The sequence below is a fragment of the Leuciscus leuciscus genome, assembly GCF_965113295.1.
Source record: "Leuciscus leuciscus genome assembly, chromosome: 10".
NCBI lineage: Eukaryota > Metazoa > Chordata > Actinopteri > Cypriniformes > Leuciscidae > Leuciscus > Leuciscus leuciscus.
Window position 1 is genome coordinate 7,555,767 of NC_138734.1, and position 25,166 is coordinate 7,580,932.

Below are 25,166 nucleotides of genomic sequence, written 5' to 3' on the forward strand. Positions count from 1 at the left end.
CCGCGGGTCCTTAAAAAGTCTTAAATAAAATGTTCCTAATAAAAGGCCTTAAAGTATTAAAATGTCCTAAATTCAGATTCGATAGGTCTTAAATATTTCTGGTCACATTACCGCTAAAATTTCTCCAGTCTGACGGACCTAATGTCCGTCAAATAACCAGTGAAGCATCGAATCGCGAGAATGATTCAGATTTTATTACTTAAACTGCTATTGATAATGATAATGTAGGCTTTTTCTGGTAACGCTGTTGAGGCTCGCTCTGCTTGTCTCTGTGATAGATTTTATAGTAAGAAATCAAAACAAATGAGCATAACGGCACACATAAAAAAACTCACAGAAGAAACATACTGAGGTAAAAATTCTAAATGTTGTTTTTTTATTTATTTATAACATGTGATATAGTTAAGTAACATAACATGACGGGAGCTATTTTGCTGAATATTCTCACGATTGCAAATGTTACATTGATTTTAGTTCAATAAACAAGTAGTTAATATTAAATTATTTCAATTACTTAGGTTAAATATTACATATACGTATGCAATATAATGTGTATTTCCATCACAGGTTTGGTCTTAAATTTAATTCAAAGTGGCATTAAAAAGGTCTTAAAAAGTCTTAAATTTAACTTGTTATCTGTAGACACCCTGTATTAACTGGCCGGAATTTTGAGATCGCAATAGACGTGAAGGACTATAATGCGTTAAGAGCTCGCTCAAGTACTGCGGAGCTAAACCATTTAGTGCTTTGTAAGTAATCAGCAGTATTTTAAAATGTATACGATCTTTAATAGGAAGCCAGTGCAGTGTTGACAGAACCGGGCTAATATGGTCATACTTCCTGGTTCTGGTAAGAACTCGAGCTGCTGCGTTTTGGACCAGCTGTAATTTGTTTATTAAGCGTGCAGGGCAACCACCCAGTAGAGCATTACAATAATCTAGCCTTGATGTCATGAACGCATGAACTAATTGTTCCGCATTTGTCATTGAGAGCATATGACGTAATTTAGATATATTTTTAAGATGGAAAAATGCTGTTTTACAGATACTAGACACGTGACTTTCAAATGAAAGATTGGTATCAAAGAGCACACCCAGGTTCCTAACCAACGATGAAGACTTAACAGAGCAGCCATCAAGTGTTAGACAGTATTCTAGGTTATTACGTGAGGGAGTTTTTTGTCCAATAATTAGAATCTCTGTTTTTTCAGAATTAAGTAGTAGGAAATTACTAGTCATCCAATTTTTTATATCAGGTATGCATTCCGTTAATTTTGTGAATTGGTAAGTTTCGTCTGGGCGTGAAGAAAGTCCTACTATTATTCCTTTCAATAATTTGTTACATTAAGATATCACAATGCAGAAGAAAAGATCTGTCTATACTTCCGTTTCATTGTGACTTTTAAGGCCCTGTTCTAAACGGCACACTTCATGTGCATCTGTGGTGTACCACAAGACTGCAGGGTGTCCCATTTGTCATTTTAGGTTTCAGAAGGAAGCAGACTTACACCCGACAGACAAAGCAGCGTTATGTCATGAAAGCGTGGAACTGGAGAAAGACGTCGAAGGCCTAGGGTTCCATTGGGACGGGCTGTGTCTTTATTAAAACAAATCTTTACATAGATTAAACCAATAGGCCTTTATCTCATTTCCTGGTTTTGGAACGTTCGAAATCACCAAGCAGTGTACTCGCACTTCCGGTGGTTAAGTAGTTACACCTTTAGATGAAAAGCAATTTAATCAAACCATTAAAATGGAATCAAGAAAACAAAACAAAAAAAGAAACTTTTGGCAGATGCGAGAGCGAAGTAGTCCAGTGCAATAACCGGAAGACGCCGTACACTGCTTCACGGCTACTTCCAGCGTTCTATTGTGTTGTGATAAAGGCCTATACAATATCCCTCAGTTTCACAGACAAGTCTTAAGATAGTCCCAGACTAAAATGTATGTTTGAGCTGTTTTAACTAAAAGCATCTTGCACTGACATATCTTAAAATATGTCAGTGCCATTGTTTTGTTTCAAGATGCACACCAGTCATGTTTTTTCTAAGACACGTTTATTAAAGCTACTCAAATGCTCTAATTTAACTAAGGCCTAATCCTGGCTTACTCTAAGCCCTGTCTGTGAAACCAGGCCTAAACATTACATTTTGTATTTTAGCAAATTATCTGTAATCTACTGACATGATTTTAATTCTGAAACATATTTCTGCTTCCTAGATTATTTGATCTTTTTTCCAAGATGATCCCTGCAAGTTTCGGCCAGCTGTTGGCTAAAGTGAGCAAGCTGAGGACCCACCTGCTATTTGCTCCTTCATACTTCACTACAGCACGGCTATCAAATCAAAACTCTAAACCGCATGAAAGAAACATTCTCCTGATGGGTCCTCCTGGAGCAGGGAAGACCTGTGTAGGGTGGATTCTGGGACACAGACTAGGTATGCCTGTTATTGATATAGATGACAATGTTCTCGAAAGGACGTGGGGAATGAGTGTGGCAGACAAGCTCTCTGAAATTGGTGGTGATGGTTTTATTGAAGAAGAAGGTAAAGCAGTGTGCAGGTTTGCAGCCACAGGAAGTGTCATCTCTCTGACCGGCTCCAATCCCCTGCATTCGGACGCCATGCGGCACCTGAAGCGCTCTGGACTGGCCGTGTACCTGGATGTGGACACAGAAGATATCATGCAGAGACTCTCTCGAATGAAGGTGAACAGGATTGTGGGTCAGGATGCTGGTGTTTCTATGAGAGAGATATTACATTACAGGAAGCAGTTTTATGAGAAATGGCTAGATGCGAGAGTCCTTTGTGGGACGGGAGACTCCGTGGAGGACGTGGCTGATAAAGTCCTGAGGACTCTGCTCAGATATGAGGATTCAGAATCAGAGGTGTTTGTTTCAACGAGGAGCCAAATGTCAAGTGACCCCAAGTTCTTCAGTGATGTCGTCATAGAGGGTCTTGCACCAGATGGAGGGCTTTATGTCATACCTGTCAAGTATCCCGTTTTGGCCGGGAAAGTCCCGTATTTTACCCTTCTTTCCCGCCGTCCTCCCGTATTAGTATTTACCCGTAAATCTCCCGTATTTTAACCTGCGTTATTAAAAAAAATTTGTTTACGTTTTAAAAAAAATAATTTTTTAATAATTATTAAAAAATAATAATACCCCGGGCCCGGGCGGAGTAAAAAAAAACAAAAAAACATTACCAATCTGAGCTCTGTCACTAGTCTCGCGATAACTGCCACCTGCAGTAGCCTACTGTAGGTGGCAGTTGTCGCGAGGTTAGTGTGTGAGGTCAGATGATGAGTGACAACGCGGGAAAAAACAGAAAAAAAAAATACAACTGAGACGAATGATGGACGCTACGACCTTCTCGGAAGGCACTCCTGCCAAAAAATCTAAAATCGCATGTAAATACTGTGATCAATGGGACGGCGAATTTAATTTTCTGAAGAGGAGCAGGGTGGGGGACAGTCACGCGTTTTGCAAGTTTTGTAACTGATTTTAGCATCTCACACGGGGGAAGGAATGATGTTTCTCAGCACGAGAAATCCGCCAAGCACAAGCGCGGGCTAGAGGGACAAAAACATGCCCAGGCGATGTCAGCATTCGTGACGAGAAATGCCACCGATGCAGACCAGGTCATACGTGCAGAGGTAAAAATGGCAATGCTGTGTGCCAAAAACAACATTCCTTTCTCCTTCCACGATGACTTCAACAAGTGTGTAGCTGACATGTTCCCGGACTCTGCTATTGCACGAAAATACTCAACGGGAAAAACTAAGGCTACTCAAATCATCAAAGGTAAGTTAGCTAACATACCTATCTTTCTTACTGCTGGGCTACTGTACGTTTGCTAAAACGGTATCAAATGGGTTTGAAATGTGTTTGAATATTCTAACATTTGAGCATAGGCGTTGAGTTCGGTGGGGACATGGAGGCGCCGGCGAGTGAACTGGAGTTTGTCTCATAAATGAACCGAAACTCAGCGTATAATGCACATTCCCATTCACAGCGTATTTAGACACATTTAGACGTCTTATGAATGACTTAAATGAACAACTAGCCTACTAGTCGACTAGAAAAAAAACTTTTAGTCGGAAGCAGCCCTTATTCCACATATTTTCTGTGTTGAGCGAGCGACCCTGCGCGAAAGAGAGAAAAAAATGAATGCGTCATTGTACCCAGCACTTCTGAAAATGCGCTTCCGAATGCGTCTCTGTACCCAGCACATTTCAAACCAAACTGACGCCCATGCATTTGAGCATTAACCCATGGCATGTGTTGTAGGCTAACTTACTAGCTAATTACTGGACACTCAACAGGTGCCATAGCAGCAGAACTAGAGGACGAGTTGGCCAAAACATGCCGATCTCAGCCCTTTTCACTGATGTGCGACGAATCGAACAATAGAAAAACAGAAAAAGAATTCGTCATCCTGACTAGACTCTACGATGAGGCCACTCTGCAGGTCTCTACAAGATTCCTGGAGATGCCTACATGCAATGTAGGAAATGCAGAAAATCTGTATGAAAAGCTTAGTGAAGCATTAAGGTAAGGGGAACTGCACTGTGTTGTTGACATGTTTAGTAGATTGTATTTAATTACAACCTTACATTTTGTCTGAGACGTTTTGTGGCATTTTTTTCCTGTTTCCAATAGAAAAAGAGGCATCCCATGGGATAACCTCCTGATTGCCTTTAACTCTGATAATGCGAGTGTTATGAAAGGCCGCCATAACTCGGTCATCAGCAGACTGAAGACCAGCCAGCCCCACGTCCAGGACCTTGGCTGCATCTGTCACCTGGTACAGCTGGCCACTGGCTGTGGCATCAGAGCAGCCCAGGTACCAGTGGAAGACATCCTGGTGGGGATATACACCCACTTTGATAGAAGGTAAATGCATACATATAGGCCTGCTATTTCTCTCACCTAATGTTGTGTGTTACAATGTAACAACATTGCATGTGGCTAACTCATGCACAAGGTAGCCTTGTAGGCCTGCAGTTCATATTCTTCACACACACACACACTCACAATTCCAACCACTAACAGAGTAATTTTCTATCTCTCAGTGCAAAAAGATGTGAAGTCTACAAAGAGTTTGTAGACTTCACTGATTCAGATCACCTGAAGCTCCTCAGGTACTGCAGCACCAGATGGCTGAGTCTGTTAACCTGCATCCAGAGGGTGCTGAACCAGTGGGATGCACTACAGGTAGGATGGTAACTCCACTCAGCAGATATCTACACAGTTTACCATGCTATATTTCAATTTTAACCATGTATTGCCACCCTGTATCTCTATGTACTGTAGGCCTACTTTAACAGTCATGAAGAGGTGGAGAGGAGTGTTAAAGTGCGTGATCTGGCAAGCCATCTGCGTGATCCAATCGTGAAGACCTACTTCCTGTTCCTGAGTGCTGCCCTTAAGCCTTTATCTGAATTTAACATTGCCTTCCAGGTGGGTGTCAATGATATTGAGTGAATGAGTGAATAATAGGATATAACTAAATGTTTGTGCTTATTGTAGCATTCTTATTTCACTGTTATTTTGTTGTGACCATTGATATTATCTGCAGTCAGAGGGAATACAAATTCACAGACTTGAAGAGGAGATGTGCAGGCTGATGAAGAGGATCATGGGCTACCTCATACCAGCCAGGGCAATCGTGGCTGTACCTCTCAGGGAGGTGGAGTATGGAGATGGACATCAGTTGGCTGATGAAGATCTTTTTATCGGAGCAGACACAAAGGCATTCATGAGAAGCGCTGAGCTCCCTGTGTCAGCCGAGAAGAAAATCTTTCAGTGAGTATATTACCCAGTAGTTATATTATGATATCATCTTTTAACAGTATGAGAGTATAGGCTGTAGTGTGCCTAAAATATTACCACTAATGCATTTTTTTCACTCTTATGCTGTTGTAGAACTGTGAGAAGCTTCTATGAGGCAGTGCTTAAGAAGATGTTCTCCTCCTTTCCCCTCGACCATCCACTCCTGAGGGACCTGAAAGTGCTGGACCCTGCAGCTCGTCTTAACATAACTCCAGGGACAGGTAGATAATAAAAACAGTTTCCAATAGGCTTTATGCCCAGCTCCACTACTTACCCTAGCAACCACCCTAGCAATGGTCAGACACACCTGGATTAATCAGTTTGTCCAATAATGTAAGACAGGAAATAAAGGAGCTGGCTTAAGTTCAGGAAGTAATGCAGTTGTGCATAAAGCCTATTGATATTAGGCAAGGCAAGGCAAATTTATCTGTAAAGCCCATTTTTTTTCAAACAATTTGTCTCAAAAGGCTTTACATCGCATCATAACAACATCCTCTGGGGACAGTTCCCCATTGATAACCAAACAATTAATTGGCACAGTATACTTGATACTTGTTTAGATCTGCAATGTTCAGTCAAACACTTGTTTTACTTTACAGTGGAAAGGCTAGGGGCCCTGTTCCCTCAGTTGAGGTTGAAAGAGGATAAGATGAGAGAGGAATTCACAGACTATCAGGTGACAGATAGTAAGCAACTCCCCCAAGAAGAAAGAATCGACAGATTCTGGGGCCTGGTAGGAAAGGACATGAGGTTCAGTGAGCTGCCAAAACATATGAAGGCTTTACTATGCATTCCCCATAGCAATGCAAGTTCAGAAAGGGTGTTTAGCATGGTACGAAAGATTGTTACAGAGAATAGGATGACGTTAGACAACAGAACTGTTTGCGCTCTACTCTCATGTAAAATTAACCACTCTGGCCCAGCCCACAAATACACTCCTTCCAAAACAGTCTTAAAGAATGCAAAGTCTGCTACAAATTTGTACAACAACTCACTAAAAGAGTAAAGAAAAGTTATGTGAAATGAAAAGGAAAAACTGTAAAACAAAAACAATATGAAATGAAAAGAATGTGTGGAATGAAAATAAAATGTAAATGTAAAGACAAGCAATGTTAAATGAACAGAAAATATGCAAATAAGCCTTTCAATAAATGCTCTTCATATATACCCTTTTGTGTTTTCATTTAGGATATAATGAATGTTCACAGCATGTCAATGTCTACAAAGGTAGGCCTATCATTGGCTTCATGCACAACTGCACTACTTCCTGAACTTCAGCCAGCTCCTTTGTTTCCTGTCTGCCATTATTGGACAAACTGATTAATCCAGGTGTGTCTGATTATTGTTGTTGTGACTACTGAGGTCAGGCACACCTGGATTAATCAGTTTGTCCAATAATGGCAGACAGGAAACAAAGGAGCTGGCTGAAGTTCAGGAAGTAGTGCAGCTGTGCATAAAGCCAATTGTAGTTTAAAAGTGGTTGACAAGTGGTGATTTTAGCTTTCTTGTACACCTGTCTTAAAATGTAAGGGATACTGGAGCTTGGTTGGGGTGGTGGGACTGCTCGCGGTGGGCGCCGGAAAATTTCCCTTATTTTCAAATCCAAAACTTGACAGGTATGCTTTATGTACCAAAAAAAGGTTTCCCCAAACTGGAACCTTCAGAATGGTTGAGAATATCCAGCCATGCCACGAGAGCTGTGGCCATACTGGAAAACTGTATCCATCCTATGGATGTGTCCCCTGTAGAATTGAGCACAATGGTGTGTCGTGCTTACGGCCAGAACTTCGCCGATCAGTCGGTTGTGCCTCTAAAGCACCTCACTGATCATCAGTATCTTCTAGAACTCTTTCACGGCCCAACTGCCTCGTTTAAAGACCTGGCACTGCAGTTGATGCCTCAGCTGTTTGCCCACTGCCTGCCACAGATGTGCAACTACCTGATTCTAGTGGCCACATCTGGAGATACCGGAAGCGCGGTGCTGAACGGCTTCAGAAATCTTAAAGACAGTGACCGGGAGAGGATCGGCGTGCTTGTGGTTTTCCCTGAGAACGGAGTGAGTGAGATTCAGAAGCTACAGATGACAGGATTTCAGGAGGGCAATGCCAAGTCCATCAGCGTCCTGTCCAATTTTGACTTCTGCCAGAGGAGCATTAAACGAATGTTTGGGGACTCGAGCTTGATCGGACATTTAGCTGTGGAATATGCCACGGTTCTCAGCACCGCAAACTCGATAAACTGGGCCCGACTGCTCCCTCAGGTGGTCTATCACTGCTCGGCGTACATGGACCTGCTTAGAAATCGCACGCTGACTTTCGGAGACCCCATTGACGTGTGCATCCCTACCGGAAACTTTAGCAATGCCATGTCAGCCCTGTATGCCAAACAAATGGGAATACCCATACGGAAGGTGATCTGTGCATCCAATCATAACTGCATCATATCCGACTTCATCGCTAGTGGCAAGTATGATCTCCGCAACCGGAAGCTGCAGGTTTCAAACTCTCCTGCCATTGATATCCTGAAGTCTTCCAACCTTCAGAGGTTCATCCATCACGCTTCCGGTGGGGATGGAAGTCTTGTCAGAGATCTGTGTTTGAATCTAGAAAGAGAGCGCATCTTTAAAGTGTCGGAGACTTTACGGCAGAAGATAAATCTGGAACTTCAAGCTGGTTGGTGCTCTGAAGAAGACTGTTTGAGGGCCATACAGGAGGTGCACACTACAACAGGCTTCATAATGGACACTCACACAGCGGTTGGGAAAGTAGTTGTCGATCGTATACATGACAAAACCTGCGATATGCTCCACTGCACCTTGTGATATGCTCCACTGCACACCACGGGAAGTTTGCTCCGGCTGTCTTAAAAGCCCTTCAGTGTCAAGATATCCCACCGGATCCTGTTGAGCAGTTGGATAAACTCTGCAGCATTGGAGGCCGAGAGCAGATGCATGACGCTCTGCTGAAGTGCATGGGAAACAGTGGACATCATCCACATAAAGTATGTCAGGCTGACTATAACAAGCTCACAGATGAAGTAGAAACTATGATACAAGACTCATTTCTGAGAGTCCAGTGAAACCTGCAGTACCTGCACATGTCCACTTGATGGCAAAGTCTGTCAAGAAACCCCAAACATTATACTTCCATCAAATCTAAAGTCATGAGATATAGTTCAAATGCTTTTCATGTAAGTCCATAAACTAGTCTTAATTGTATGCAGCGCCGGCGGTATGGGGGGGCATTACGGGGCAATGCCCCCCCAAATGTCTTTTATGCCCCCCCAAATTGAATTATGATATAATTTACAAAATAATATCAGTTTAATTTACATTTTAGTGAGAAATAATAAAAATATGTCTACAAACTGCTCATTAGCTGAAAATATAATAAAGCTTAGCCAACATAAAACCACAGTGAGGAAACCCCCCTGCCGCCCCCCCAATCACTTGCACGTTAATACATGAATGAAATGAATTTCAGTTGGCGCAATATTCCTGGCTGCATTCAAAACAAAGCAAACAGATGAAAACTGTCCAAAAATGGACATTAGAAAATGGTTCAAAACCACAGTTTCTCCTTCCACGTCGATTAACGATTCTGCTGACCCCATACAACAAGACAACGACAACAGCCCGGCTAACATTTGTGACTCCGTGGCCGAGTGGCCGGCGGCCGTGAATGGAAGGACGCTGTTCTCAGGAAGTTCCAATCAGCTCACAAGCGGCGTCTTCAGCTCTTCTAACTGCAAATTAAATGTAAAGTTTCATGCTGGCCGGTTGTTAGTGTATTTATCTAACTGGCATTATGTACTGTCAAAGTTCACTATATTGTGTGTGTTGTCACGTTATGTTGTGAAGATGAGACTAATAATAGTTTAGTAGGCCTATTTAGTTCAGTTTTGCGCTGACCATTGTCCTGAAATGTCACTCCCGCCGTGGAGAAACAGTTGTTTTAGCCTATATTTTCTTGTAAATGGAAATTGTAGAATAATCTCTGTGTATGTTGTTGGTGTTTTTAATTTGTTTTGATGAAGGTAACTAACGTTACATGATGCTTTTTTAATAGTAGGCTACTGTGAACGCTTATGTTAGAGCAAAGCAGAATAAAGATGTGTAGCTTTTTTTCTCTCTTCCGCCAGTGAGATAGCAGTTAAACTACTATCCTGACCTGTCAGTGAGAGACTGTGAGCATGTTCGTTAGCTTTGTTTATAATAAAGCTGTGGTCAGAGTCGGTCTTGTAATTTTTTTGTATAGGCCTATTTAACCCTTATTTAATCAAATTTCTTAAGAGTTGCACGTCTTGCAACAATGTGTAATGGTTTATGTGTTTATTGTATGGGTTGCATCACTTCATGGTAATAGCTAACAGAAAAGGCAGTAGCAATAATAAATATAGGATATCTGATATCCGAAAAAAAGTCCCCATACCTAGTGCCCACCCATTGAAAATAAATGCCCCCCTGCTGAGCGCAGTCTGAAGCCGGCTCTGATTGTATGAATGAATGAATGAATGAATTCATTCATTAATTGTACTTTATCATAATCTCTCAGATGTTTTATTAATTTAGTGTTGATAACTTTATTAAAAAAGCCTGTTTATACTGATAGTTGCTTAATTGCTGGCAACAGCAAACAGTCTACAGTTACATAATGAAATATTACTTGGTGGAATTATTCTTTTTGAATATTATTAATAAAAATAATTTATTGATCATTTTTATTCCTATTGCTGTTGTTGACATGTGTAGCTTATTTCTTTAAGGGTTGAAATACAAATAAATAAACTGACAAGGCAAACAAAAAGTTTTTCCCTCTTGAAGAGATAGTTCATCATCATTCACTCAAACACTCATGTTGTTCCAGACCTCAATTACTTTCTTTATTCTGTCAAACACAAAAAAAATACAAATAAAATAATAATATTGAGAAATTAATCCGTTTTTTCCCCTTCATGTAGTAGAAGTCAATGGTAACCAAACCGGTTTGCTTTATCAACATTCTTCCCAATATCTTTATATATATATATATATATATAATGACTGAGCATCCTGGATTGAATCCTGTTTGTTTAAACGTGTATTCTCTTCAGAATGCATACATTTATCGAGCCGACTGTGGAACCTTACCCTGGTATTCCAGAGTTCTCACGAGAGCACAAGTTGAGTTTGCTCAGCGAGTTAGATTTAGGTCTGGATTTCCAGGATAATGGAACCTTGCGTCTACGTGGAATTGTACAGTAAGTGTCGATAGTGTTTTTAAATGTTATGTCAAGTTTTTATATTTGATTAAAGTTTGAAAAATTTAATGCAGGGCTATATAATATAATAATATATTTACATCTACAATCAACCTACACATACAGAATTATGTAATTATGTAATGTTACTGTACATGTAAATGAATTTTTTGTACTTTTTGTATGTATGTGAAAAGCCCTTCTAGGGACGGACATTGCAAATTAGCCTTGGCTATAAATGTTGTAGTGTGGTACAGGTTTATTGTTCACACGTGTCCCTATTAAATAAAATTAAATAAATAAAATTAAATAAATACTGACTGCACAAAAGTAAAAACTTAGCTATATTCTGAATTGCAACCATGAAATTGACAACACATATGGCAGAACAAACTTAATATTTATTAATATCACAATACACTCTGCAAATACAAGAAAATTATTTCACAATTTGTATAAATAATTAGTGGATGGATCTTACTTTATTCTTGTAATTAAATAAACATTGCCGATTCTACAAAACCAATACATACTGTAAACAAACTAGTGAATATTTGACATTTTATATACAATAGTAAGAAATAACTTCAGGAGTCTTCATAGAATTATAAGAAAGCACAAAATGAAGCATAGGCTGTGCTATAACAAAACAAAGACATTGCTGAAAAATAAAGTACTATCTGTACATGTGCCTGTGTTTTAGTCGTTACAGGTTTCTGGCATATCGCTCCTTTGTGAGCTGGTGCTGGGGTTTCCTTGGCCGTCGGGTACGTGTCGTGATTCCAGCCTGTGTGGTGATGAGGGTTCGCCGTGAGTTTCCAGATGATCAGGGCAGATATGTTGGTTTCCTACCAGCTGATGATTGAATCTGGACACCATGGTGGAGATGACCTCCTCCTTGTCTGGCCGCTCATATTCCGCACAAAGGTCTGATAGTATGGGTATCTTAAGTACCTCATCCATGTATGGAGCAGGGTCCACAAAAACATGCTCAAATATTAGGTCCTGCAGGTCATCTAGGTACTCTGTGCAATAAAACAAAATGTATTTATAAATGTATATCCTGTTGATGATGTTGCTTGTGCACGACCAGCATTTTCATTGTAATGAAAGGTTCAGCCAGGTTTAGTCTGCAAGTGCACAGACACAATTCAGGAAAATAGCCTATAGTGATGTAAAGTTATTTTAACAGCAGTTCAATTACCTGCACAACATTCCAAGAAATGGGAACACCACATTTTTTGGGGCAAACCGTAGAATGTCACTATGAAATGACTCCAAAGATGAAGTCTGGTGATGTGGACTTAGTTTGGTGATGTCCCTCAAAATCCGCGTGTTTGTCATCACTTTCTCCAGCTTGTAGAATGCCTGAGTTCCTATGAGAAATGATACAAAAATTGCATTAATTACAACTAATAACTTTAATTTTAGGTTATTTACACTTCGACTAATAGTCCCTTTTTAAAAAAAAAAATGTACATGTCGTGTTGCATAAAAATAATATTTGTTTACAGTATCATACTGGCAACAAGCCACTTGTTTCTATCTCTGCTTCCCTTTAGATGATGTAGACGAGCAGGAAAGTTTGGATCCTCTGTGTACGTTCCTGACATGGTTCAGAATCGATTTCCATTTTGCCACTCTTTCTGGTCCAGTGGTTGAAGATGATGCAGTCCAGTAAATGTGGTTTTTAATGCTTCTCTGCCAGTTCCGTAATTTTTCATCTTGGAAATGTTTTCAAGTTTCCTCACAATCCCTGTAAATAAAAATATAGACAAGCATTTTACTGCTGAGAATAAAAACAGTGATGTTCACAGTTTGCCACTACTAAATATTTGTGATATGCCTATAAACTGTCACAATTTCTTAATTTTCATATTATACCCACTTATAAATCTATGTTATTGAATAAAACCTTTTTCGATGTGCCACACATCATAAAACTGGTTGATGTTATGTTCTCTGAGGCAGAGTGTGAATTACCCCACCATAATTGGGGGGGGTACTGCTCCTTCACTTCTTCTATGACCATCATGGTCCACTACCATATCAATCCCCACCGTGATCGCCAAGTGCAACATGTGTTGTGCAACACACATACAAGGTCTAAACATGCGACAAACTGATAATCAGTATAGGCTACAGAATATCTCATTGTTATTATATATCCAAAAGAGAACTGTTTTGATCAACTCCCAAAAGTTAGAAGTTAAGTGCACTGAAATACCATTCTAATTACTAGTAAATAGTAATACCTTTACAAGAAGCCTATTGCCTATTTCAGGGTTTTCCTGCCTCAAAATGTGGCGCAGGTGGTAAAATCATAATAATTTATTTTAATAATAAGGTAATAAAAATGTGTATTTTATTGTAGATCATCATATAGCCTAATGTGTTTTCCACAATTTTTTCTGTTGGTGGAGATTGGTACCTCTAGGGGGGTCCGGGGGCATGCCCCCCCGGAAGAAAATTTTGTACATTTTAAAGATAAATTCATTAATCTGGTGCACTTTGAGTCGCCCGAATCCACTATTAAAAATAAAAAAATTCACCCGCAAACCGCCTATATTCTTTGATTTAGATATCTGCATCTGATCATCACATTACAATTATTCAAATTCTTAGTGTTAAGCATGATAATCTGGTAACATCACACTGAAGTAGGCTGATTTAAAATGAACATTTATTTAAAATAAAAGTTCTTCTTTTGGCAAAATTACATTTCCTTAATAGCCTAAACAGAGGCTTTACTCCCTTCAAGCTTAAATTGTCAATGTTTCATTACATCACTGTTTGAAAACACTCAGAATCATTTTTTGTACCTTTATAAAGGGCATTTTCCCCTAATTTTATTAAATGTATGCTCCATCTTTCATTTCAAATTCTTAAATTTGATAAATATATTCAATTAAAATAATTAGACACTAGTGTTGCGATTCAGGAGGCAGAGACAGATCCATATGCAACAATGTTTATTGACCAGTTAAGCCAGGCAAAACGAATAAGCCGAATGGCCAGAATCCAGGAACGGGCAGGGGTCGGGGCAGGCGGCAGACGACGGAATGAAGAGACGGGCAGAAGTTCAGGGCAGGCAGCGAGAATCAGAGTCCGGGGAACAGGCTTGGGTCAGAAGTCAGGCTGCAGACAATCGAGGAAACAAGTAAGGCAAGGATAATTCAGGAAAACGCTCAGACATGCAACACAGGGTGAAACAATACTTCGCACAGGACGCTGAGTGAGTGAGTAAGATATAGTATGAGTAATCAGTGATCATTCAGAACAGGTGCAGCGTAATCATAAATGATCCATACTAGGAGAAGTATGCAATGCTCTTAGTATTCTGGAGAGGGCGCTCGAGATTGAGTACAGGGAGAATCACGGAGACTGGATGCCGTAACAACTAGGCTGTTACCAATAAAATTAAATCATTTACATTGAAAAATGATAACTATTAAATTAGATTATTTTAAATATTTTTGAATATACAAATAAGGAATGTTGAAAAGAATGATACTTTATGAAACTAGCGTTTTGTCATTCAACGTTGACACTTGCTTGAGAAGGTGAAGTCGTTCTCTATCTCCTTCTAGCCACGGTGGTTAAAAATGGTACGGTCCACAATAGGGGTGTCTGAAATCGCTTTACATTAAAATGTTCCTACAGTGAAAATAGGAGTTGACTTTTATTGCAACTGTAATTATATTTTTTCACAATATCAGAAAAATTATCTGACCCCCCCAAAACTGATATTTCTGTCCCCTACTGGGTCTTCATTGGGGGGTATAGTACCCCCCAGTACCCCCTGTAATTCGAACTATGCTCTGAGGTACTTTTGTATTTGTGCGTGGCGGTCAGTTACAATACACTCCAGAGTAACACCACGAGCTTCCAACAGGGCAAGGCTCCTCTGTAATCATTTTTCCATGTGGTAGCTTCCTCCCACTTCGTTACTCTGAAATAGACAAGAATAGGGAACGAAACAATCATCTTAGACAAACCAGAAGTTTTAAACTTCTCAAAATGTACTTTTTTTAAATACTGATATTTCTTCTCTCCCACCTGAACCAGCTCTGGTGTGTCCACAACGGTGTTGGTCTGAAGGTCCATCAATGTATAGCTTCCAAACTTTGCAGAGTGGCCTTTGAAAGTAATATTACACAAAGCATTATTACCACGAGTGCATTGAATTCAGTTAGATACTACCTATGCATGTTATGCTTCATGATCCGGAAAATACCCGAGCATCCATGCATCCTTCTTATTTACAACTATGTACCTGGTGAGTCAGCCCTCATGTCACCTCCAACGATGACCCTTTCCCTTTCACTCAGGCGATCTAGCGTCTCATTTTGCCATTTTGCTTGAGCACTAAGAAACAAAAACTCGTACTGGTTAACAAATATTAAATACAAAAGTAACAAAATATAATAATAATAAAAATAATACAATTCTGAACCAGGGGTGTTAAACTCAGTTCCAGAAGGATCAACTTTTTTAATGAGCCTTAGAGAGTTGATTAGCTGCCTCAGGTGTGTTTAATAATGATTAGAGGTAAACTCTGCAGTGCTGTGGCCAACAAGGAACTCAGTTTGACACCCCTGTTCTAAAACAAATGCACAGTTTTGAAACTTACGACATGTCTGCTCTGCTGTCTCCGTTAAAGTTGTGTCCGTCTCTGCTGGATCAAATGTATAATCTTGCTCTTCAGGTGCTACTACAGATGATGTGTCCATTAGGGTTTCTTCGTCATCCTCTTCCTCCAGTTCCACACGAGCTCTCTTTGATGGCCACTTTATAGGTGTAGAGGTCCTAAATATTAAACCAGCTGCTGGTGACAAACTGTCAATGTCCGAAACTGTATCTGTCGTCTGGACACCTGTAATATACAAAGTAGTTGTGTGTTACTGTTATGTGACACTTATTGTGTAACAAGACTAGTTATAGGTCCTCTGTATAAGCAGTATCATGTAATACATAAACATACCTGAACTCCTGTAGCGAACATGAAACGTCTTCATTGATGACTGAGTACCAACAGACTTGGTCAGCGGTTTTGCGTCTGTCTGGCAAGCAACATCTCTGGTTTGGCTGCTCTGTTCTGATGTGCTGTCCTTAACAAATCAAGATTCCACTATCAGCGCGATAAAAAAATAACAACATAGCTGGACTCATGGTGCTATCACATGCTATCACAAACTTTATAAGTCTAACATATTATTATGAACTTGACAAATTCAAAGGCAATTTGGAAAACCAACGTGTAATACATACTTCTAGATGTGTAGCTGGATCACGAACAGTTGGCACTGCTACATCCTTCAGGAGCCATTTTTTTGCAAAACCTGCTTTATACTGAGCCTCATTCAAAAAGCTGTCCGGTGTAAAATGATTCGAGCAGACATAAACGAATTTTGGAAGAGTTGATGGATGCAGTGTAGCACTGCCCGCACAGCCTGTCTCATGACGACCCGTGAGAAGCAGTCACTCCAAGGTTGACGAGTGATTATGTCATACAAGGTCTCGTAGGGCTCCGGATACTCCATAACCAGAGAGAATTCTTTAGGATGTTCAAACCACTCGTACAGTTGTATGACGAAGGGGCTTATGGGTTCTCGCCTCATCATCATCAGCAGCGCCACTTCTGTAACGAGAAGTTCGGGATTCCCAGGCTAGAGAGAAGAAGCAGACAGAAGGTTAGCTGGGTAAAAATCTGAAGAAAACATCATTTTGAAATGTACTATTCTTTGATCTTTTTAGATGCGTTCAAACTTTCTAAGTCTAACATGTTATTATGAACTTGACAAATTCAAAGGCAATTTGGAAAACCAACGCGTAATACATACTTCTAGATGTGTAGCTGGATCACGAACAGTTGGCACTGCTACATCCTTCAGGAGCCATTTTTTTGCAAAACCTGCTTTATACTGAGCCTCATTCAAAAAGCTGTCCGGTGTAAAATGATTCGAGCAGACATAAACGAATTTTGGTAGAGTTGAGGGAGCATTTTCTTCAAAAACAAACTTAATCCACCTCGTCTTCAGCGGTTCAGATTTCGGGAGTAAATAGAGAGAGGCTATGTGGATTATTACATCCAGCCCAACGCTTGGGAGACATTCTCGTCAGTGCAGCGATGGCGGATGTGATGCCCGGAGAAAAATCTGTGGAAGCAGTTTTCCAGGATCTGGAGTGGCCTGAGAATGGAACATTTCAGATATCAAAAACTGTTTTTGTTTTATTTATTTTTTTATAATATTAATGATCAATGTCAGTGGTCACATCAAATTGTTACTTTGGTTTCACTTTATCTAGATCCATTGTTTTATTTAAAAAATGTCAGCGCTGGTCGAGAAAATAATATTATAATGGGGGAAATAATTTTAATATTCTGTAAAAACAAGCCTTATTTTTTTGTGGAAAACAAGATAATACTTTTTAAATAATGTTGGAGAAATAATGATTTACCATTATCATATAGTATCAAGCGCTATATAAATGAAGGTGATTTGACTATAACAAGAACATTACAATGAACACAAATTTGAAAATCTCACTACAAATAATCCAGAATTTAAGACAAAAGATAATAATCCTACTCTGCTTGTTACACTTCCACACACCTGAAACTGATCGAGTGAATCTCCTCAGCTTCTCCAATCTAGCGTAGTGTACGAACAAACCATGGATGTTGTAACATCTGCTCCAAGCTGGGGCGTTCAGCTGGATCCAGAGCAAGACACTGTCCAATCAAATCCCTGCAGTCTGTACACATTTTAATAAGGAGAGAGCTGGTTAGTCATGACCATGTGACCTGGCATTTTTGAAAACAGCGATGCTCTCGGTGTACGTTGAGCTACAGTATATATAAAAATTCTGACACACTATAACCTTTAACTTTCTGTACAACTCGTTTGCTTTATGTGTGTTTATCAATGTTATCATCATTATTCACTCACGTTTGGATAAGTTGGGGTTCTGAAATGTAACTTCGGCTTGTGTGATTTCCGTTCTATTACGAAAAGGAAGACAAAAGTTCGACAACTCGTACAGCAACACTCCTAGAGACCAGACGTTTGCTGGGACGGCGTGGAATCGAGGTTCTGTAATGACTTCAGGTGGGCAGTATTCCCGAAATCCTGTAAGGAAGACATTTGCACATTGTTGAGCTTTTTTTTTTTAAAGCATCATCAAAAAATTTGTAAGTCACTAGCTTCAGGTTTCCACACTCCCAAAACGCTCACCCCTGTATCTGTTGCTCTCGTAGCCTTCACTACTAAATAGCTGACCGCAGCCAAAGTCTATCAGCTTGAGATCTAGCGTGTCTTTCTCAAACAGGAAATTCTCAGCATGAATGTCATTATGGAAAACACCATGATGGATGCAGTGTAGCACTGCCCGCACAGCCTGTCTCATGACGACCCGTGAGAAGCAGTCACTCCAAGGTTGACGAGTGATTATGTCATACAAGGTCTCGTAGGCCTCCGGATACTCCATAACCAGAGAGAATTCTTTAGGATGTTCAAACCACTCGTACAGTTGTATGACGAAGGGGCTTATGGGTTCTCGCCTCATCATCATCAGCAGCGCCACTTCTGTAACGAGAGGTTCGCGATTCCCAGGCTAGAGAGAAGAAGCAGACAGAAGGTGGTTAGCTGGGTAAAAATCTGAAGAAAACATCATTTTGAAATGTACTATTCTTTGATCTTTTTAGATGCGTTCAAAAGAGCCTTTTCAGCTCAAAGTTATTTGGTGCCTCTAGGCTTATTTGTTGATCACATTTATACCTAATGCTTCCTACGGGTGTATTAACTAAAGTAATCTGCACTTAAACAACTCAATACACATTCAGGTTTTGGCCAACTTACAATATAAAGATAACGATCATTGTCAATCTTGCGTATCCGCTTGATGGCAACCTGCACAAAAAAAAACAAAAAAACAGTTTCAATAACAGTAACAGTTTTCAAGCACCTGGCTTTGTATTAAGTATTAAACCATCTGTAAATTGTTTTAACCCTTAATCACTGTTAAAAAAGGACAACACTTAAGGTGTTTGGGGTCATTTTGACCCCAAACTTTTATAGAGCAATTGCATAAGGAAATATAATTTTTTATATGGAAAACTATATATCTTTTTTTTTATTTACTTCTAAACTATCCATTTATGCTGTGTTTTTGTGGAAATGTTGAAGTTTTTTACCTATTTACTGCACAAATACATAACTAGGCCATAAATTGGCTCATGAAAAATGATTTTTAAAAGAAAAAATCACTTAAATGATGATCATAATTAAATATAAATAGTTTCTGGACATTGCTCTATGTGTTAGGGATAGAACACTGCCATCTAAAGGTTAGTTGAAAAACTTTATTTCTTATAGGAAAGGAATTAAAGTGCAATGGCCAAAGATATCCCATAGAGGGCCATAGAGAATCATTCATTCAACAAGCTTGTTCCATGTTGCATATGTGACATGTGTGTGTTTGTGTGTGTTTGTGTGTGTGTGTGTATGAGATAGAAAGTTCGTTCCACTTTGGGTTTATGCTCTAGGACCAGACCTTGATTTAAATGTAATTTTTTTTTGGATTTATGCCAGTTTTGTTTATTTTATTTGCCAATTTCTAAAAAAATACTCTCTGTTGCAGTGACATATATGTGTGTGTTTGTGTGTGTTTGTGTGTGTTTGTGTGTGTGTGTGTATGAGATAGAAAGTTCGTTCCACTTTGGGTTTATGCTCTAGGACCAGACCTTGATTTAAATGTAAATTTTTTTAGATTTATGCCAGTTTTGTTTATTTTATTTGCCAATTTCTATAAAAATACTCTCTGTTGCAGTGACATACATGTGTGTGTTTGTGTGTGTTTGTGTGTGTGTGTGTATGAGATAGAAAGTTCGTTCCACTTTGGGTTTATGCTCTAGGACCAGACCTTGATTTAAATGTAAATTTTTTTAGATTTATGCCAGTTTTGTTTATTTTATTTGCCAATTTCTATAAAAATACTCTCTGTTGCAGTGACATACATGTGTGTGTTTGTGTGTGTTTGTGTGTGTGTGTGTATGAGATAGAAAGTTCGTTCCACTTTGGGTTTATGCTCTAGGACCAGACCTTGATTTAGATGTAAATTTTTTTAGATTTATGCCAGTTTTGTTTATTTTATTTGCCAATTTCTATAAAAATACTCTCTGTTGCAGTGACATACATGTGTGTGTTTGTGTGTGTTTGTGTGTGTTTGTGTGTGTGTGTGTATGAGATAGAAAGTTCGTTCCACTTTGGGTTTATGCTCTAGGACCAGACCTTGATTTAAATGTAATTTCTTTTAGATTTATGCCAGTTTTGTTTATTTTATTTGCCAATTTCTGTAAAAATGCTCTCTGTTGCAAACACATAACATTTGTGTGTTTGTTTATGTGTTTGTGTGTGTGTGTGTGTGTGTGTGTATGAGATAGAAAGTTCGCTCTACTTTTTATTTATGCTCTAGGACCAGACCTTGGTTTCTATGTAGAAATTTTCAGATTTATAATGGATTTACTTTTATTTTTTTGACAAATAAAATAAAAAAAAGTCATTTTTTTCATTTTCCCATTCATTTTCAATGTGGGGTCATTTTGACCCCAAACACCTTAAAAGGTAATTTTTTTTTTACACACCTTTAGAACAACCAAATCAAGCCCATTTTTTTTGTGCATGTTTAGATAGATTATTTAGGAAAAGTTCCAGAGTTTCATGCCCCTGAGATGAAGTTAACACTTTTAAAAAATGAAGGAAAAATCCATTGGGGTCTGTGTGACCCCAAACACTGATTAAAGGTTAAATGTGTTTTGATGCATGCAAGAGCAAAATGTTTGTACAATTCAGTAAGATTTACCTTTTTGCCATCAAATTTGCGTGTTCCCAGGAAAACCCTGCCAAATACTCCGGATCCAATTAACTTTTCCACGTTATAGAGAGACTCAAAGGACTCTGAAAAACAAACAGAAAAATATGAGACAATTATTAGCTTGCTAGATCCATTGTTTTATTTTAAAAATATCAGTGCTGGTCGAGCAACAGTAAATGTGATCGGACGTGTTAAAAACTTGACTCAGTTATGCATGAAATAGCTAAATCTCTATCTGTAGACTTTGCACTGCCAAGCCTTATTTCAGTCTCACCTGTTGAGCTCTCGTTCACAGGAGAAGCGTCCACGGCACGCCGAGCAGTTCGGCCAGTTGATGTCTCTGTTGGCTCGACAGGTACTTGACCCGGCAGCGGAGGACACAGAAACCCTTCGAAGCTGTTGGACCTGGACAAACCCTTGTCGCTTGGGCTCTCCGATCCATCGCCACTCCAGCTCCCCTCGACGCTGTCCGAGCCTCGGCTGCTCAGACTCAACAACTCTCTACTTCCTCTCTCGACATGGGCCTCAGGGGGGGGTGAGGACCAGGGTGAGGACCAAGCTGAGGATGGCGTGATGCCCGGAGAGGAATCTGTGGAAACAGTTCTCCGGGATCCAGAGCGACCTGAGGATGGAACATTTCAGATATCAAAAACTGTTTTTATTATTTTTTTATTTTTATTATATTAATTATCAATGTCAGTGGTCACATCAAATTGTTACTTTGGTTTCACTTTATTTTGGTCCCTTTAAAACATTCTATAAGTCTATCAGTAACATTGCACCTACATGTCTACTAACTCTCATTAGAGTATTAGTAGAGTATTAGTAGACTTATAGTTAGTAGAGTGTCTGTTGCTAGATCCATTGTTTTATTTAAAAAATGTCAGCGCTGGTCGAGAAAATTATTTTATAATGGGGGAAATCATTTTAATATTCTGTAAAAACAAGCCTTATTTTGAGTGGAAAACAAGATAATACTGTTTAAAATAATGATGGAGAAATAATGATTTACCATGATTTGGCTTGACGCCGGAGTGATCTGGAGAAGGTGACGATGATGGTTCAGAAACAGGATCTGCTGGAGGAATAAAAGGCTCCACAACATTTCTGCTGAAAAAACCCCTCCAGCGCTTACGGAAACGACCAGGTTTCTTCATTCGTTCTGGAGCTTTTTCTGAAATGAAGAAAAAACAAATGAAAACAACTATTAAACCCATCTCTGACGTCAAATTAAGCAATGACATAATGATATAACTTACATTTTACTATTCAAATCTTATCTGTAAAGTTACAAATCTAAAGTAATGGGAATTGTTCACGCTATCCACCTGACTTCTGCTTAATGCCTGCTAGGGATGTCAACGATTAATCGACGATCGATTAATTGTCGATAATACATTTAATCGATACAACTTATCGATCATCGATTAAGCAGGTCTTCATGCGCGTGCGCGCTGCTCAACCGCGAAACATGTAAGCGAGCGCGCTGGAGTTATGTTTGGGACCATTTTTCACCTTCATCATGACTATAAGTTTGCGTGTGCATTCGCAGGCTTTTGTTTTGTGCAAATGTAAGTTGTAATACAGTTTATTGTCTGTATGCCTATCTATATCTGATTGATCTCATATTGGATGCATTTGGTTAAGAATGAACTCTGTAGTAAAGCGTCAGCTTAAGCGCGCGCAGCTCAAACGGCAGTGCACGACTAATAATGACTATTGGGACTGTAATATTACATAACATTATAAAGATTACAATATTGTAATAAAACATTGTGAATTATTTGGGTTTAGTTGCTGTGTCGCGTTGCTCCAGGAAGACCGCGTCCACAACATGAGTAGTTCTGAATGAATATGGCACGTAACTTAGTTCAAGTTCACTTGAGCATGAATTTGCGTCATTTTGTGCAGATATAATTTGTAATATTATGTTTATTTTGAATATATCTGATTAATCTCATATAGGATGCGTTTCTTTTAGATAAATAACGTGCTAGCAAAGTTATCCAGTTTAACGGTAGCAGATTCATTCAGCGCGTGCAGTTGTCCCAGGAAGAGCGCGTCCACAACAGTCACACATTCTAAGCGCATATGAGGCGGCGTTGGTGACACGTTGTATTAGTAGTTATATTTGATTATTAAATAATTCATTTAATTATCAATCACATCGAAACATTTTACAATCCTACTAGCCCTTTATTTATATTTAAAACCATTCTAATTGATTTGGTGAGGAACAGCGTTTTGAGCAGCATTTGCAGACCCTGTCATGCTGTCATAGCCACTGCAGTAGACGCATATCGCAGTATTAAGGCTAACGATTAATCGATTAATTGATCGTTAATTTAAACGACGATCGATCATGGGAATTTGTGAAAATTGACATCCCTAATGCCTGCATAAATGTCCCAACATATTATTTCACAATATTAACAGTAATTTTATTTCACTATTATCACGATTACGAGGTGATTCCGATTCAACGCTAAAGTTATTTTTCTTATTTTATCTGATCTTTAATTAAAAAGAAAACATACATTTCCAGGCTTCATTTGGCCAACTCTGGCACATGTGGCTCAGTTCTTGTAATGGTAAAGATCATATGGGCCATATCTAAATATAGATATATTTTATTAAACACATTTATTAAATGCATAGCAATGTCTTATTTATGACATAACTGACTCTGTAATACTCGGCACGACAGCCATTTTGACAATTTTGCATGTTTTTGACAATTCAAGAGCAATAAGTGGTGAAATTGAATTCTTTTCTGGATCGTATGCTGTCTGTGAAGCGGCTTTCTGTGCGTGTGTTTCTGGTGTGTGTCAGACAGCCATCGAGCTCATGCCTTATTGAGAACGTTTTGCTAACATTCCCATTCAATTAAGAAAACATTATTTCTAAATGTTCCCTGAACGTTCAAAACGTCCAGTTTTTTCAACGTTTCAAAAATGTTTTATCTTGGTTAAAGGAACATTCTATTTTATAATTTTTCATTATGGGAACGTTACTTTTGAATGTTCTCGGAATGTTCCGAAAATGTCAGATGAATGTTGGAAAAAATTGGTTTCACTTTATTTTGTTCCCTTTAAGACATTCTATAAGTCTATAGGGGAATTATCACCCTACGTCACACGGCGTCACGCAGGTTCTACTGCGCATGTCGGGACCAAAAGTGGTCAAAAAAATATGCGGAGAACATTACGAAAATTAAATATAAAATGTTTTAAATCGAGCTATTAGTATTATTCTTATCCGTATCCGTGTAAGGATCAGCTGTTAAACGGGTCTTTCTGCAACCACGATGCGCACGCATCCCGGATGTTTACAAACCTATAATTGGTCTATAAGTAACACTGCACATGTCTACTAACTCTCATTAGAGTATTAGTAGAGTATTAGTTGACCGTTAGGGTTAGATGTTAATGTTGGAGAAATAATGATTTACCATTATTTGGCTTGACGCCGGAGTGATCTGGAGAAGGTGACGATGGTTCTGGAATAAAACGCTCCACAACAGTCACAGCACTACCGGAACAGCAGCTGAAAAGTCCCTTCGTAGCCTTCCAGATCCTGAGGCTAAGACGTTCTGGAGCTTTTTCTGAAATGAAGAAAAAACTAATGAAAACAACTATTAGACCCATCTCTGACATCAAATTAAGCAATGACATAATGATATAACTTACATTTTACTATTCAAATCTTAATAGTAAAATGCTCCTCCCAACAGACATTCAGTTGTCTACAAGTAAAATTGCACCTACATGTCTACTAACTCTCATTAGAGTATTACAGGGTACCTGCACAATTTTTAAAGTCAAATTTAAGGCTTTTTAAGACCTTTTTAAGACCTGAAGAAATCAAAATGAATACCGTACATTAGGGGTGCGCAATATTGACAAAAATATGTCTCGATATTTTCAACGTTTTGTCGATAATAATTAGATGATATTTTTTAATTATTTAATGATTTACTGTACAGTTTTTTTATGTTTTAATTAAAGAATACTTTAAATATGAAACTAAAACCACCAGTAGGTGGCGGCAAGTCACTGTCTTAATAAGCGAGTTGTTGGAGTCATTTATTCAACCGATTTGTTCAAACCATAGATATTATATAGAGACTAGATGCCCTATTGGCCGCTGGGCACTGAGAAATGCGGCCGCCATCTTAAACCGGTCGTGTTCCTAGTTTCGTTGCGTGGCAGCAGTGAAGA

General features: G+C 39.0%; 1 protein-coding gene, 4 long non-coding RNA genes and 1 pseudogene across 7 annotated transcripts in view; 3 read left to right on the forward strand and 3 right to left on the reverse strand.

Annotated features, from left to right (window-relative positions):
* The window catches only part of LOC309508571, a 73,844-nt gene that overhangs the window by 10,878 nt on the left and 37,800 nt on the right, over positions 1–25,166 (forward strand). The gene's annotated exons all lie outside the window — the stretch shown is intronic.
* Positions 1,480–9,018, forward strand: LOC309507257 (threonine synthase-like 1; annotated as a pseudogene). Its single transcript has 2 exons — positions 1,480–2,979; positions 7,460–9,018. The product of its transcript is annotated as a threonine synthase-like 1 (transcript).
* Positions 3,109–6,271, forward strand: LOC309507256 (uncharacterized protein). 2 transcript variants are annotated; one of them, XM_082181402.1, is made up of 7 exons: positions 3,109–3,801; positions 4,323–4,551; positions 4,660–4,893; positions 5,073–5,214; positions 5,314–5,416; positions 5,583–5,805; positions 5,926–6,271. In XM_082181402.1, exons 1-7 carry the CDS (start codon positions 3,597–3,599, stop codon positions 6,059–6,061), a joined length of 1,272 nt encoding a protein of 423 aa, XP_082037528.1. In that variant the 5' UTR covers positions 3,109–3,596; the 3' UTR covers positions 6,062–6,271. The 2 variants fall into 2 exon arrangements, with proteins under 2 accessions (XP_082037528.1, XP_082037527.1); XM_082181401.1 differs by having other exon boundaries at positions 3,111–3,801; positions 5,314–5,460; positions 5,579–5,805.
* LOC309508601 lies at positions 15,136–16,458 on the reverse strand. The gene is made up of 5 exons (XR_014209593.1): positions 16,342–16,458; positions 16,055–16,181; positions 15,704–15,946; positions 15,347–15,438; positions 15,136–15,209 (listed from the first exon to the last, which is right to left on the reverse strand). It is a non-coding gene; the product is annotated as an uncharacterized lncRNA (long non-coding RNA).
* On the reverse strand, positions 17,710–18,472 carry LOC309508643. The gene is made up of 3 exons (XR_014209634.1): positions 18,309–18,472; positions 18,024–18,203; positions 17,710–17,829 (listed from the first exon to the last, which is right to left on the reverse strand). It is a non-coding gene; the product is annotated as an uncharacterized lncRNA (long non-coding RNA).
* Positions 21,439–24,581, reverse strand: LOC309508665. The gene is made up of 3 exons (XR_014209655.1): positions 24,398–24,581; positions 21,959–22,120; positions 21,439–21,568 (listed from the first exon to the last, which is right to left on the reverse strand). It is a non-coding gene; the product is annotated as an uncharacterized lncRNA (long non-coding RNA).